Source organism: Astatotilapia calliptera, chromosome 5, assembly GCF_964374335.1.
Source record: "Astatotilapia calliptera chromosome 5, fAstCal68.1, whole genome shotgun sequence".
Lineage (NCBI taxonomy): Eukaryota > Metazoa > Chordata > Actinopteri > Cichliformes > Cichlidae > Astatotilapia > Astatotilapia calliptera.
In genome coordinates, this window is record NC_137426.1 from 21,388,716 (window position 1) to 21,405,126 (window position 16,411).

The window sequence follows — 16,411 nt, forward strand, 5'->3', positions numbered from 1 at the left end:
TCTAATGACCCCCCGCCTCCCCCATGATACTATATTTCTAAATCTCAAAAGAAGAAAATGAAATGGGGTTAAGGCATTCTTAGAAGTCTTTTTTCGTGGAGAGGTGGGGATGAAAGTGGATGAGCGCTAACGCAGAGAGGTGGGTGTGCGCACGCTCCCGCAGACTGAGTCGCTTCATTCATTTGAGTGGCCGAGCTGCTCTAAGCGTACTGCGCTCACCAAGCTTGGAAAAAGAGGCTTTTAAAACGGGGATCATGAGAGGCTCCTACACTCTACGAAACGCGCAGGAGAGGCCAGGTAGGACGCTGAGTCCTGTCTTTTATTTTTCGTTATTTGCTCCTTTGTACGTGACGTTGCCGCGAGTCTTCGCTGGCACGGAGTACAGAGTGTGCTGTACGCGAGCAGCTGGGCTAACGGGCGGATGAAGTAAACAAGTGTGTGTCACGTAGGCTTGCTCCGGAGCTGTCAGCGCTTTCAGCCGTGCAAATGAGAGAGGCAGACTGCGGGGCAAGCCTAGGAAATGTGTAAAAGACGACTGCTTTCAGATGTGTTGCAGTAAATAATGGATTTTTGTTACTTTTTAAGCGCTTTGGCAGCAGCTTCCTGCAGAGTCGCTGCAGCTGTTGCTTAGCTAGCTGCACGCAGCTGACAGCCATGGGAAGGAGAGCAGAGACTTGTAAACACTGTTATCACAGGGTCATAGTAGTTATGTGTCAAACATCACGCCCCAGACTCATCCCTATTACTGCCTGGGCTGTGATTCGGGAATATCTGATACATTTCTGGAGCTGGCCGTTGATCTGGCACTGCTCAAACTTGAAAAAGTTGATGGTTAGGAGATAATTATGAGCATACTGGTAAAAGGAGAACTTCTGGCTCTTCTTGCATTCACTATGACCTCCGGGTAGCTTTGTCCTCTCCCACGTGGCTTCATAAGTTTGTAATCCATTAACCAGTTATAAGAAAACGTCACTCTTGCTGTTACACCAGGGTCTCAGAGACGTGTGGATCTTTATTAGCAGTAACTCGATGATTTCCAAAAGCACCTCCTGTGAAGTCATTTTATTAACACGTGCTGTGCAGCAGGGGATGGTGCACAAGGACTAAAAGAGATTTCAAAGTCTAAACAGACGCTCAGGTTTTGTCACTCACTGCTTACTACTCTGTTTACTTCTGCTTGCTGTTCTTGTTCCTCCATTACTCGTTTGCACTTGTGTATAACAGCGGCACTTGGCCTAGTTCTAATGCTATGTCCCATATAATACAACGTTTATATTTACTATAGGAACAGGCTCTTATGTAATTCTATTAGTCACGTATCCCGATGAGTCTGTTTAACGTTGCATAAGACACCATGCAGGCAGGTACACAGATTTCCTGCCGTTCTTTTTCGCAGCTGTGGTCACGGAGGTTTAAATGTGTGCAGGCTGAGCTGCTGTGGCAGGTGTACGAGGGATGAGCAGAGCTCAGGCTGCACTGGTGAGGAGACGTGCTTCACTGGCTGTCCTTATTATGCATAGACACAGAGTACACAGAGAGAGGTGGGGCTGGGCAGAAAAACAGGAAAATCATACTGGAGTCAGTCTATCTGTGTGCAGCTGATCTGTTTATACTGAGGGGGCTGTTTAGTGTGGCGATGGCAGCTGATGTGCATATTAAGCTGCCCTTGCTGTTTAACAATAATCACTGCTACTCAGAGTGGAGGGTTGGAAAGGCACTGAGTTGTCTTAGTCATGAGCACCAATATGTGGTTATAACTGCAGATTGGCTAGGAATATGTTCCAGCATGTGCAGCAGAGTCTTAACAGATTATATCATTATGTTTAGCCACAATAGCTGTAACTCCCGCAGGATATTTATCTCTGGGGCTCAGAGGCTGCCTCAGACGCTGCAATAAGACCGCCTTCTTTCACCAGCCTTCTCTCTGTAATAAAATACCATAAAAAAATCTTTATATTTGGACATTTTCATATCCTCCAGATTGTGGCTCTAAATCCCTCTAGTCCCTTCTTAAAGGCTTGGTCTCACTGTCCCTGCACTTCCCTCTCCCTCCTGCCCTCCCTCTCTCCGTCTGCTCTATATCTAGGTGAAAGTTCACCCGCTCACACAGACTTGCAGCGAAGGCTTGATGCAGGCTGAGGCTGTGTCATGTTTATGCACTGAGTGTGCAGCTCCACAGTGCTCTAATCTAGCTGCTGTTTTTGCATGTGAGAGAATTCAACCTCAAGGTCGTTGGAGGTGTTTTTGATGTGCCTTACTTGGTCTTTGTTAATCACCCCCGGATGAAACGTCTCCTCTGTTCTGCACACTATTTAATTAAGTATGAACCGACAAAATGATTCTGGGTCACACCATTCATACAGATTAGTTACAAAGATATTACTCTTTTAATCTGTGTTAATTGACAAAAGCAGCACATTGGCAGCATATTTGAAAAGCAGAAACAATAAAAAGGCTCTATTTTTAGCTTCTCTGCTGTGAAGATTTGCTGATTTTTGCTGGCTTAAAGGTGATTGAAAAGGAATTTCAATCACCTTGAACACAGGAAATTGTGAGCAACATTTCGTGTGATTTTTCAGTCCTTTATCGGAGTCAAAATGGAATCAAATGCTTAATAAAGCAGACAAGACCACAGACTTTTAATAGCTTGACAGCTTCAGGCATTATCACTCAGCAGTGTAGACAAATCCTTTCAGATGAGTCCGAAAATCAAACTCTGTCTTTTTAGGATTATCTTGTTGCCAATTTCCTACAGTCTAAAATGAGCCAGAAGGGCAAACACTGAGTAAAAGTACCCGAACAGGAATTTGATAATGGTCATTGAGAATTTCCAGCTTACCTCTTAAACAGTGAAACCATTGGGACAGCCTGGGATCAATTTCATCTACAATGTCATGTTCTCTAATGAATGCGTGTTTTTTACATGGTCAGCAGGAAGCGAGGTCCTGATGTGTAGAGGTAAAATAACCGGGCCTACAATGATATTCGGTTATGGAGTGAACATAATTTTTCTTCTGTGTGATGCTTGATGCACAACACACATCCAGTGACATAAGGTAACTCCTCAGTGGTCGTCAACATTTCAAGGTGCTAAATATGAGTGTTTTGTATTTTTAAAATGTCTGTTACTCCCAATCAGCTTTTCCTTATTGTCATGGTGGTACTTGATAACCTTGAGCTACCCCTCCAGTGCATCTGCCTGCAGACCAACTCAGACTCCACCGTGTTGGATTGCAGATATCTATAACAGTCCTTGTTGTGCTGGTGCAGGAGGGGAAACTCTAACCAGAATCTGCAAGCTCACCACGAGCTACAGAGCAGAACAACGACTACCCAGCAAGTCCAAAGATGGTGGTGTTGGAGTCTATCTGAGGGAGGAAAGAAATCAGGGAATGCCTCAGCCGCAGGGATTGAAAATAGGCCAGGTCATCTTTATTCCATCACTCTTAATTTGGATCATATTCGGTTTGCAGGACGGTTTCATGTGTATTTAACAGATTTCAAAGCCATCTCAAACAAGCTGCTTCGAGCAAGAAGACAGAAAGAAAGTGTTCTCAAACCAAAGCAATCCACGTGAAATATGGGTTATGAAGGCTGCTGTTTGGCACTGGTTGTGTAAATTCGGGGTGAACTTTGGCCCACATTAGATTGGAATTTGTTACATATTCCTCTAAATTATGCTGCGGGTCAAAGCCTATATTTAGGGAAAGTAGGATCATAGTGGCCCAGAAACAGGACTGCCATCTGCTCTCGTCTGCAGCCCACATGAACAGAGTTTCAAATCCAGATACTTTTCACTTAGAGATCTTCTGAGATGTTTTTTGTGGAAGAAATTATGAAAGCAGAGGAGTAGACTTAGAACTTGTACATATACCAAATATTCATACATACATACAAAGAGTTTGTTAAGGATTATATTGAAAAGGTCAAATGTCTCGGGTCATTGCAGGTCATTAGATGCTGTATTTTAGCAGGATGAATTTAAAGACTAATTTATATAGTCGTTACTGGACATTATGTATTTGTTATTCATTTATAATTTACATTTATCAGATATGTCACTTGTGTTGTTTGTGCCATTCAACAGATTAAACTGACACAAACTTTCCAAGAACTCAGACTCTGAGTGATTGAAGAATAACTTTTACTGTCCCTAAAAGCCTCCCTAGGCTGTAGCATGCATGCTTGAGTGCTTTTATTTGCTTAGAAAGCCAAATGTTTGAGCATGTCTGTTGATTTCCTGAAGCCCTGAAGTGAAAGGCTGATGGGATTAGTGCTACTGACATGCTGACTGCTCTCAGACACTCCTGCCTGCTGACCTTTTGCCTAATGACCTCTGGTGACACTATAAACGTCTCCTTACAGATTTGTCCTCATTGTAGGGCCTGCTTTGGTGAAGCACAGCGCCCTCTGGTGTCAGAACCTTGGTATTATGTTTGGGCTTGTCAGCATTGAGGATAAACGATGATTACAGGATGTTATTGAACTGACATGACTCACTTATTACTTAAAAGTGCAATTTGAGTCTTCTGTTCATCTAAATTTGTCACTGAGTTTAATCTGGGGCTGCAGAATTGATCTTTTCCTGCCTCTGCAGGTTTGTGCTGCCGTCTGCATTTTCTCACAGGTTCCCATTTATTGTTTGAGACATAAAAACTGTCAAGCAAGCACATTGTGGCTTCTGACTTTGACTTTTACCCAACTTATTTTCAGTTTATTTATGATGCATGGTAGACTTTACTACAAGTGGGAGCAAATAACTGATTCACACCTACCTAACAGAAAATTAATCTGCTTTTTTTTGAGAAACAGAGAGAAATGTGACGATGTGTTGGTCCATGTCCATGTAAGTTATCCTCCTCAGACCCGAGCTCTTGGTTTAGATGCATTTTAGATGTGATGACTTCGATCTGATGAGAATATAAACTTATCCTATTTGAACAGGAATTTGTTACATTGTTACATAATTGCTGTAGCTTTTTAAAGTATTTGTGTTTTTAAGACAACACACTTATTTTTCAGTATAACACAATAATGTCTGTCTCTGTGTTAGCACTGAGCTGAAGTGGACATATGAGTATTGGATTGTTGCTGTATATGTTACCCCGGGCCATCTACTTAGTGCCTTTTGTGGTATTTCTTACTGTAGCTATGGTAATGTTACACAGCTCAGCTGCAAACCCTACCTCAGTGACTGTTTCACCACTTAATTGATGGCTTTAAATTGTCTGGCAAAACTGAGGTGCTTGTGTTCGACTCTGTTTGCGGTCGGTCAACGCATTGGCCAGAAACATCAAATCCTCAGCTAATCTTGGAATTATTTTCCTGTCTTCAAGCTCATTCTTGTCAAGCTCAGTCTTTACTGTCACTCAGTAAAAAACCAGGCTCCTGCCTAAATACGCAAAGCTGCTAAGGCCTTATTCCAACCGTCGGCCTCTCTTGTTTAACTCTTTCACGCTCTTATTTTAAATCCAGAGGCGACTACACTTTGGAAGTTGTGGGGCTTAAACTTTGGAAAAGCCTTCCTCTTTATATCAGTTTGGCTGAATCAATGTTTTGTTTAAAACGACTGCTGAGAACTAGTTTTTCACAGGTTACCATTTCCTTAAATCCTTGGCCTGTTACGTTTGGCTAAGTAATCACTTATGCTTGAATGGTGTTTATGTACTACTATATGTTGGGGTGGTAAATACATGTTTTTTGACAGACTTTAAAGCTATTTGTAAATGTGTGTTTAAAAAGTAAAAATGAGGATAGTTATTGTTATTCTCCCCGCTTTTTATTTTATTTTTATCGTTTTTATTCAGAAACCCCTAGGCTTTTCTTATATCATTTTATATAACTGTAAAAATAAACTACTATAATTTGTCAAACACTAATACTATACTATACACTATATTCGTGTTTATTAACCAGTTTCATTTTTTGTTTAAAAAAATATTTACATCTATCAGACGGGAGTTTCTGCTGTATCTTACTTTGCTGGCAACTTTTGCCACATGAAGCATGTGTGATCAGTGAGGCCCGTGACTGGGTCGTGTAAAGCTGAGGCTTCCATGGTTTTCACGATGATGTTGAGCTGAGCTCCCAGTAGTCCGCATGCCCTTCTTTCCTGCCAATGCGCCTCTGCTATTGGCTGCTGGGCCTCTCGTTCCATTTCTGATTGGCTCAATTTCTTGCTGCATTCACTGCCCATGTGTGCTTCATGTGAACGCCTAAAACTTGTTTTTCACTTAGCGTCTTCGAATCGTACGTACGTAGTTCACGAGTCATTACGGTAACTTGTAAACAGTCGCGTTTTCGTGGATTTTTATTTTTATTTATTCATTTATTTATTTTACAGATGGTGGATGCTTGTGATATTTTCAACACAAGACGCTAAGAAAAATGCTTCACAAGACTTTAAAACACAAAATGGTCAATAAAAGCATTGAACTTTATATGACCCTGGAGTGAATTGAGTATTTGCTTGATTGAGTATTATTTGGGTAAACATTATAATGTCTTTGGAGTATTTTGTCTGTTATTAACACAATTGCATTTGAATTCTTCAAACTCAGTTGGGGCTCTTAATCAGACTTCCATACGCAAAATCATGGTGGGAGTTTTTATGTAAGCACCTGGGATAATACTGTCACGTGAAATATGTAAATACATTAATTCACGCTAACATGGGGGAAAAGACGACTGAAGTATCGTTACAACCTGTACCGGGACATTTTGTTTTCTTCCCTCCCTCGCTTTCCGTTGCGCTCAGTATCCAGTCCTTACGGTAATGGGGAAACTGCTGTTCCTCAGCTGATATATAACATCCACCCCCCTGCAGAATTTCAGTGCCAGGCTGAAGCCCACCGCCTCAGTTTGTTTTCAGGAGGGTAACGTAAATGACCCAACAACCAGGATGATAGACAATCAAGAGTTTATGGTGGAGGGTTACCCGCGGGAGCTCACCCAGAACCCGCTCAGGAAGATCTGGATGCCGTGCAAAAACGGCCACATCGCTCATAGACGCGGTAAGATGCAGCAGGTCGTCAAGTGCGCAAAGGATGTGTGTCGGAGATGCGATTTCACTCATCTGTGGATATGATCTCGTCTCTGGTCTCTCTCATTTTTGTTCTGTTTTGCACGTTTAATGGTCAGATTTGTGCTTGAACTTATCACATTACGCACGGCTGGTTGAGATGTTGCGTGCTCGGTAATGTTGCATCAGGCGCATCTTGTCTGGTCCATATTTCTCCTGACATCACATGCAGGGAGTGGGATTCTGAATCAGCTTAGCATCCGATTACACAGGTCTACTCCTTATGTTAGTTTATCTTGTAGGTGTAACACTGGGCAGCTGTCCTGTAATGTGACCCGGGTGCTTGGTTTTGTGTCTGATTTTCTCTCTCACTTTTCTTTTCTTTTCTTTTTTTTTTTAATTTTTTTTTTTTTTTTGCTAAGTCATTGTCTGCCTTCCCCAGAGCTGTTTTTAGTTTTAGTTAAAAAAGCTATAGCTAGTCCAGTCCCGTTTTGGCATAACACACATCAGTGACCATGTAATAATATTATGCTGCATGAGTCTCCTTAGACATCAGTCTAAATTTCCTTATCTCAAATGTATTTGATGTGTGGGACTGTCTCAGTACTTAAAGATATTCCTATGGATGTTTCTTTTTTTGCATAAGCAGGTTTGTTTTTGTTTTTTTTACTATACAAACAAATAACAGCAAAAAGTAATTAGTAACAGAAGAAAAACGGAAATTGCTAGTTTAAGTCTTTAATTTAAACACTTGTTTGGGGCTGTAACAAGCAGACCTTTGTGGTGGTCCGGCTGAATTTCAGCCAAGTCTGAGTTGTTGCGACTGCAGAGCACAAACCTGGCATTTTCCCACCTAATTAATCAGCATGTGCTGCTGGTTAGCTATTAAGGAAACATGTAGGCTTCTGTTCTGCTGTCTGAATTTATGTGCTCCTCACAGCCTTGTTTTTAGCTGCACTTTTAATTGTCATTTTTTCTTGATCTCGGCCTGTCTCAGACATGTCGGAGCTGGCCCCCAGCTCTCATAGAGCCCAGCGAATATAAAATGCACATGAAGGATTTTAGTCTGAAGCACGTGGCTTGCATTTTTAAGCAGTCTCATTGTTTTACCTCATCTTTATTCTGTAGCAGTGCATATAACTGTTACAAAAAGGGTTTTTTTTTCTCCAAAAAAGCCCTCTAGACTAATTGGTGTGAATTATTGTTGATCACCAAATTAAATACGTGAAAAGCTTTCAAATTTAGGTTCTTTTGTCTCTCCGTCTCTGTCAGTGTGCATGACAAACTGCCCGACCCTCATTGTGACAGTTGGACTTCCAGCCCGAGGGAAAACCTACATTTCAAAGAAGCTCACACGCTACTTAAACTGGATAGGCGTGCCAACGAAAGGTAGGAGCCACTTCCTTAAAATCATGCATAAAGTGACAACCAACATTGCTCTGTGTAAACATGACAGCCGTCTCTCAACAGAGTTCAATGTTGGCCAGTACCGGAGGGAGTGCCTGAAAATCTACAAATCCTTTGAGTTTTTCCGTCCAGACAATGAAGAAGGCCTAAAAATCAGACGGTGAGTCTGCACATGGTTTTCTGGATGTCATGCAAAGTTTCATTCCAACCATTCCACCAGACTTCACCCATGTGTTGAAGAGAGGAGAGCTCAGCTGTGAAATTACCTGCTGGGTTGATCGGTCAGATTGAAAACCTGGTAGCTTTCAGCTATTGTTGGCACATGGATTAACCGCTACAGCTTGGTTTCATGTATAAAATAATACATTTTTCTTTCACGATGTAAAAAAGAATGCAACAAAGACCTAGAATAATCCCAGTACAAATCTGAAATGTAAAAATCTCTCGTGTCTTTCCACAGTCAGTGCGCTTTGTCAGCTCTTAATGATGTACGGCAGTACCTGAGCGTCGAAGGAGGACAGGTTGCGGTGAGTCCTTGATTCTGTCCCTGACATCTGCTGTAATCCTAGAACACAGAAGCATATAGAACGGCTGCATAACGCTTGTTTTTCCATGTTGTTTCAGGTCTTTGATGCCACTAATACAACAAGAGACAGAAGAAGGACCATCATCATGTTTGCTGAGCAGAATGGATACAAGGTATGTTTAAAGCAAGATGGTACTCTCTTTTTCTTTTTTTTAAAATTTGGATTGGCGACCTCAAAGTTAGCTGTATTTTCTTGTCATTTCAGGTATTTTTCGTGGAGTCTGTGTGTGAAGACCCAGAGGTCATTGCCCAAAATATAGTGGTAAGCTTTGTCTCCTTTCATTGAATCCAGTAGAATCAAAACAGGACTTTTAAAATTTCTGATATACTTCCCCAAACATTGGCTGCTGAGTCCAAAATAAAAATCAAGAGAAAATTTAGCTTTAAAGTTCATCAGAACTGAGTTGCAGACATAGACTTTATATGAAAGATGGATGTAGCTGCTGTAGCATCACCAGTTGGTTAGTGAAGTCCAGTTTTGAAGCTTCGTGTTGAGCTTTTTAGAGTGCTGCTGTCTTGGTGTTTTTGAAAACACACATCATGATCGAGGTGTGGATGGGACTCAGAAAACAAGGATGCTCGCCTGAATGGTTGTTTAGTTGTTGCGAATGAGTCTTGAACCAAGCTTAGACTTTAAACTAATTACGAAGGACTTCACTGAGGTTGCAGACCAAGACAGAGAGAGTCAGCATGAGGCAGCAAACTTCCCCTTCCTTGTTTCGTCTGCTCAAATCCTCTCCTTGTGTTTCCTCTTTGTAGCAAGTTAAGCTGGGAAACCCAGACTACATTGACTGCAACTCAGATGAGGCCATCAAGGACTTCATGAAGAGAATAAAGTGTTATGAGTCATCCTACCAGCCTCTGGATGAGGTTCTCGACAGGTGACGACATACAAAACATGAAAGCGCTGGATTTTCAGCTGGATTTCTTGCAACATGAGTTAAACATTAGGTTTGATGTATGTAGATGTTGAACAGTAGGCTCTGACACAGGGATGCAGTTCTCCTTTCAGTCATGAAAACAAATGGAGCTAGAGTTATTTAATTTTTTTGCATTTTGCACATTTTACCTCCATCTTGTATCTGGGCTTGTTTTGCTTCTTTTCACAATGGAGCGGGTTTCTGTCTTTATCAGCTGCACATCTGCTAGTTAGGTCATGGCTGCAGTTACATGAGAGGGTCAAATTTTAGGATAGCCCTACCCTCTCACAGTGTGACCCATCAGTAGAGTGGATGAAATCAGTTCAAGCTCACAGGTGATTAACAGAGCGTCTCGTTTCAGGGATCTGTCCTACATAAAGATAATGGACGTGGGCCGTCGTTACCTGGTGAACCGTGTCGTTGACCACGTCCAAAGCCGAATTGTCTACTACTTGATGAACATCCACATCACACCGCGCTCCATCTACCTCTGTCGCCACGGTGAGAGCGACCTCAACATCAAAGGACGCATCGGAGGAGACTCGGGCTTGTCTGACAGAGGAAAAGAGGTCAGTGTCTGTGCATGTAGAGAAAATATGGCAGCACATATGTTTCAAATCACCGAGTTGATCTAATGCATCCTTCTGTGGTGCTCTCTTGCTGTCCAGTTTGCCAAACGTCTGAGGAATTTCCTCCAGGAGCAAAACATCAAAAATCTTAAAGTGTGGACGAGCCAGATGAAGAGGACAATCCAGACCGCGGAGATCCTTGGAGTGTCGTACGAACAGTGGAAATCTCTCAATGAAATCGACGCTGTATGTCCACTTCAAGTTTTCCTTACTTCTGTGCAAAAGCCTCTGTGGAAACATTTGCGTAAATGCTGAACATGTTTCCTCCTCTCTTTCCACAGGGCGTGTGTGAGGAGATGATGTACGAGGAAATCCAAGAGCGTTACCCTCTGGAGTTTGCCCTGAGAGACCAAGACAAATACCGGTACCGCTATCCGAAAGGAGAGGTGAGCATAAAACTTATTTTTTAAGGATTTTTTTAGTTGTTTTTTGGTTGTTTGAGTTTTAAAAACAGTTGAGAGTGTGACTGATCTGCGAACCTCATTCAGTCATATGAAGACCTGGTTCAGCGGCTGGAGCCTGTGATCATGGAGTTGGAGAGACAGGAGAACGTTTTGGTGATTTGTCACCAGGCAGTCTTGCGCTGTGTTCTTGCATATTTCCTGGACAAGACTGCAGGTAAGAAGGACTCAAAGTAGGTCGTTTGAAGTTTTTTTTACTTTACCATCAGAGTATGCTTTTTAAAGTCTGAACCTGAAACTTACTATAACTTTCTGTCACCACAGATGAGTTGCCTTATCTTAAGTGCCCTTTGCACACAGTACTGAAGTTGACACCAGTGGCTTACGGTAAGTTCTGTAAATTAAAAAGCTTCTAACACATTCACAGTTATGCATGAGTCCTTAAATTCTATTCTTGTTGTATCAGTGGAAACAAAATTTCAGCTTGTATTAACTTGTATCAAAAGCAGTTAGATGTAAACTTTAAGATAAATATTGTGAAAATGTTTATCAAAATAAAACACCTAAGATATTAAAAATGGCTTGCCAGTGGGCGTGAACATAATATTATATTTATTTAGTATATTTAAAAAGGAACATTTCTGTATTATAAGTAACTACTGTTTGCTCTTACGCAGGATGTGAAGTGGAGTCTTTCTGTTTAAGCGTGGATGCTGTAAACACACAAAGAGACAGACCAGAGGTAGGTGTCACCAGCAGCACTCAGACCTTTGACCTCACTGCATTTTTACCCTGTGACCCACAACTCAGTCAGGAGGCTCCCTCACACTGTATACATAGGAACCACGACAACAAATAATATTCAATGAAACAAATGATACTCAGGCAACATTATTACAAATGTTTAGATTCTCTAAGCTGCGGACTCAGTGGTGTTTCACACTCTTTAGAGAAAAGAATTCATATAAAAATAGAATTTAAAGTTTGGGTTAGTCTGTGTGCAGATTCAGTATAAGGTTTTAGGGTTTAGAATAAATTTGTGTCTGTATGTATTGCTGATGCTCATTTCACAGTACAAACAGGGGTCTGAGGGATCTGAATGGAGAATCCAGAGAATTGATCTGTCAGTTGGCTGTAATTTTGTATCTGCTGATATCTAATCTCAGAGCACAGGTTACCGTGGCGATATCCTGCTGAGAACAAGCCTATTCATTTATGTCCTCTGTAAAGGATGTTTGTTTTTGGTCTATATCTTTTGATTTATTTGAGCTATGCTAATAAATCCTGACTAGGGATGGGTATTGATAAGATTTTCACGATTCCGATTCCATTTTCGATTCTGTTTAACGATTCGATTCTTTATCGATTCTTTTTAAAAAAGGAGAACACTAAGGTCGATTAGCTTAGAACTTTGTTTTACATCTTCTCTTTGAACAAGATAGAAATTTAGAAGTAACATGGCCTTACAAACCCAACAGTGAGATCTTAAGAGATCCACAGCCTACGGCTCTTCAATGGGGTGTCACAGGGTCCCCAGGAAAAAAATTGTAAATGTAAAATAATAAAATAAATATTCTTCTGTAGCAATTACACAAGAATATAATATAATATAATAAGAATATAATATAAGAATGTTCCTGCCTACAATTAAACACATTCACTTACCAAAAATCGGGGGCATCTGCTGTGGCAAATGGGTTCAAGCCTTTTACCACAAACTTAGACACTGCTCTGTGACGTTCGTCTATCCTGGCCTGAAAGGAGACGCTAACGGTAGACTGCAGCGACAACTGCCAGCGAGCGCCAGCCAGACTCGGTCTGTCTCTCTCATCATGGTCACCTAAATGCACAGTAATGGCAGGTTTTGTAATAAGGCAGATCGCACTAACATAATATGCACTGTTAGTTGATTATTTACCTGCCGCATTAACGGGAGAGGACGTACAAACGTTACCGCTGCTGCTGGGTTGAGATTCACGAGTGTGGAGCGCAATTTAAAAACACGACATTCACTTAAGGTTATCGTGTGTTTTGTGAGCAAATGCTTTTGCATATTCGTAGTGTTTCCTCCCTTAAATGAAGTATCTACTTTGCAAGTATTGCAAGTTGCCCTGTTGTCATCCGTTCTCGTAAAGTTATAACCAAACTTTTGAGCGTTTGAGCCGCTTGGGTGCTGTGTTTCCTGCCAGGTAAATGACGCTCCGCAACGTGGTGACGTCATTCGGGGCGACTGGAATCGATAAGGGAATCGTTTTCAAAAATGGCAAACAATTCCAAGGAATTGAAACAGTGGGAACCGGTTCTCAACAAGAACCGGTTTTCGATACCCATCCCTAATCCTGACGTACTAAACAGAGGACATCCTGGGCTTTCCATTGATATCTCTGCTTTTAGCTCCAAAACTTCAGTGGGAAGAGGAATTTTTCCTCGGTTCTCAGGAGGATGTATTCCGATAAGAAGTGAACCACCTTCGTAGTAGAGAAAACAAGGGTTAACCAGTCCTGTTTCATATTACAGACCTTTGGTCTCTCAAGAGGCACAACACCTATTCCAACATTTACTGTAGCTCTCACTCCTGAGCAGGCCTAGCAGTCAGTACTAATCCGTCTGTTTCTTCTTCGCACAGCGATTGTAAACTTTCAGTCACACGTTCACTGTCCATCCTCCAGTGATCCCTGACAGCAATCAAAACAACTGTGAAGTCGCTTATTATTGACATTTCTACCTCTTTTCTCATCAGCTATGACTTTGATTTTTTCCTCAGGTTTGCCATCTGAGTAAGAGCTGCATGCTCAGATGGCTGTTTTAGGATAACTAAATGTGTGCGCTCATGAACATGTACCAATAGCTTTGTGTTAGATTGTGGTTGTGTGAGACGTTGTGCTTGGAGTTAGGCAGGTGGTTGATATTGTCAGAGTGAGTAAAGGGTATATGTATGCTAGTCAAAAAAAAAAAAAAAGAACAGAAATTGCACGTTTTATGCTGTGAAGTACATTTTAAACTTTGTTTTAAATCTACTTTCTCAGCACATGATGTTTTCAGTTCTGGTTGATGTGTAATTTTACTGAACACAAGTGAACTCGTACACCTCAGCATTGATTCTGTTTACTGCAGTGGTCTCACTGACTGAAGTCGACCCATCCTGTGTTATTGTCTTAAGTTTAAATATGTAGCATATGTGTGAACACAATGAGGAAAAATAACAGGGGCACTCCTTCAGTGTTTTTAAGTTGTTTTAATGGCATTTCAAAAAAATTAATTTATTTCTGATTGTGGCTGATTTGTATTTACATTCATTATTTATAGACGTGTATTTTATGCATAATGTAGCTTGTTTTCTTAACTATGTGATGGAGACTGTTGCTTTAAATCTCAACATTGTTGCTGTTTCTAAAATGATTCAGTTTCACTATTGCGATCTAGGCTTTGTGTCTGTGCTACCAAAGTGAACATGTCAAACCTCCAATAGAACCAATAAGTTGTTTTACAAAAAATCAGCATTAATGTTAACTTGCTGCTGGATACAAAAAGACTGATTTAATTGAATGTAACATCATTTCTTCTCAACTGTGTTGAGTCTTGCACATTGTACACATAAAAATCTAGATAAAAATAAATATGTTTGTTTCTCACACTACTCTTTTGGTCAAAGTGTTTATTTTGTCAAAGCTAAATTACACAAAGTGATTACACTTAACGCAGAAAACTGACTTCAAGTCATACATGTCAGTGGGGTGTGGGTAGATGTCTGATCAGCGGCTGATATTAGCCGTTTGGCGATGTGTTAACACTGATGTTTATAACAGCTGAAAATTTTAAATTGAGTGTTGCTGTGGTATAATTTATGCATGGTTTCTCCACCAGAGGGCACTCTGCAGCTTCCCAGTTAGCAACACACATTTGGAAGGCCACAAATAACAACCAGCGGATCTGAGTAGCCGGGCTGAATAAATAACTACACATTACAAAAGTATCTGTCAGTGTAGATGAATATTAGGTTTTTAAATAACCAAATATCAGTATTAACAAATCTGACATCAGTCGTGCTCGAGTGTGAAACGGAATAAGTTATCAATAATTAAGCTGTGTATCAATACTTGAAAATTAAATGCTAGCTTCTGTAATGCCCTTTTAACACACATTAAAAATCTGTTTGACTTTCGTACCGCTAAAGGCCTCTGGAATATGTTTTAATTATTTGAAATCAACAGTTTAAACAGATTTTTTTTTTCTTTTTCTTTAATGTCATCATTAAGAATCACTGTAGCTGCACTCACAAGGTCTGCTAGTACCACCTCATGAGACAATGGCTCATTCTTATACTGAATATGGAAATCAGGTAATTAATGAACAGGTGAATTAATGTAAAACTAAATGTAACTCCGTTTTTTCCTCTCGTCCCTCTTCCAGAATGTGAATGTGCAGCGCAGCACTGAAGACGCTCTGCAGACAGTCCCTGCTCACTTCTAACCTCCTCCACTTCCTGTTCCAGCCGAGACCTCATCTGACTGTTTTTTTTAGGATTTCTGAACAGCCTTCACGGTGCTGCTCAGCTGCTGAATGAGGCAGCTTTTTGCCTGTCTCAGAGACATCTTTTTACACTCTCACTGTAAAGCACTTTCTTTAAATGTCCTCCATTTTATACATTTATTTTAATCGCAAAGAGCTTGACTCTCTTTGGGGGAGGGCAACAAAAGGCAGATGTGATTTTTGTTTTATATGTGGACCTTGTTAAAGGTGCAAAAATATTAACTTTAATCATTGTCTTCCATGATTATATTAATATTTACTGTATAGTGGGCATTGTATACTGCCATATGGGCCTGTTGTTCGTTTCTGAAGGTGTTTTTATATGAAGAAAGAGAAGGAAAAAAAACACCAGAAAAAGATCGAGGACACTAATCACAAATTGCTTCTTAAGTGTTTTCCTTTTCTTGGCTGTTAACGTTTCTTTTTTTCTTTTTTTTTAACTAAATGGAAAAACGTGCCGTGACCGCGCTGTGTTATAAATGAAATCATTCCAGAGATTTAACAGCGAGCAACCCCCCCCTCCTGAAAAAACATTATGGGGGGTTGAGATATTAAATGCATGCAGCGTGTTTTCTCAAAAACGTAAGCTGATATGCTAAAAATACGAAATGAAGCGCTTCCATTGTTGTAATCTTATATACAAATAGCTTTGTATATAAGACTAAACGTTCAAAGGCTGTTACATAAAGCATTTTAAATCACTCCAACCTTCACAAATGAAAAAGATTATAACATAAAACTGTGAAAACTGTAGGTGCATGTTTGTTAAATTTGTGTGTAAAAACATGTGTATTATACTTTTTGTGGGGTAATGGCTTATATTACTATACTGGGGGGAAAAATAACCCAAAATGCCTTCTGTGTTTCCAGCTGTTAGACCTCAATAAATTTGAATGTTTCTTGTAAAGAAAACTGGA

At 40.6% G+C, this 16,411-nt stretch overlaps 1 protein-coding gene across 3 annotated transcripts; it reads left to right on the top strand.

Moving 5' to 3' along the window:
* Positions 1-104: 104 nt before the first annotated feature.
* Positions 105-16,406, top strand: pfkfb4b (6-phosphofructo-2-kinase/fructose-2,6-biphosphatase 4b). 3 transcript variants are annotated; one of them, XM_026168005.2, is made up of 14 exons: positions 105-297; positions 8,294-8,410; positions 8,492-8,588; positions 8,889-8,955; positions 9,053-9,127; positions 9,220-9,276; positions 9,774-9,895; positions 10,296-10,503; positions 10,603-10,749; positions 10,845-10,949; positions 11,052-11,181; positions 11,289-11,351; positions 11,642-11,706; positions 15,375-16,406. In XM_026168005.2, the coding sequence occupies exons 1-14, from the start codon at positions 120-122 to the stop codon at positions 15,432-15,434; spliced, it is 1,491 nt and encodes a 496-aa protein (XP_026023790.2). In that variant the 5' UTR covers positions 105-119; the 3' UTR covers positions 15,435-16,406. The 3 variants fall into 3 exon arrangements, with proteins under 3 accessions (XP_026023790.2, XP_026023793.2, XP_026023794.1); XM_026168008.2 differs by lacking the exon at positions 15,375-16,406 and adding an exon at positions 13,591-13,729; XM_026168009.2 differs by lacking the exon at positions 105-297 and adding an exon at positions 6,780-7,013.
* The last annotated feature ends 5 nt before the right edge of the window (positions 16,407-16,411 follow it).

Excerpts from the sequence above, each read along its gene's own strand:
- pfkfb4b (XM_026168005.2), top strand. The coding sequence starts at position 120 with ATGAGCGCTAACGCAGAGAGGTGGGTGTGCGCACGCTCCCGCAGACTG. Across the intron at positions 8,956-9,052 it reads TCGAAGGAGGACAGGTTGCG|GTCTTTGATGCCACTAATAC; the intron begins GTGAGTCCTTGA and ends ATGTTGTTTCAG. Across the intron at positions 11,182-11,288 it reads TTTCCTGGACAAGACTGCAG|ATGAGTTGCCTTATCTTAAG; the intron begins GTAAGAAGGACT and ends CTGTCACCACAG.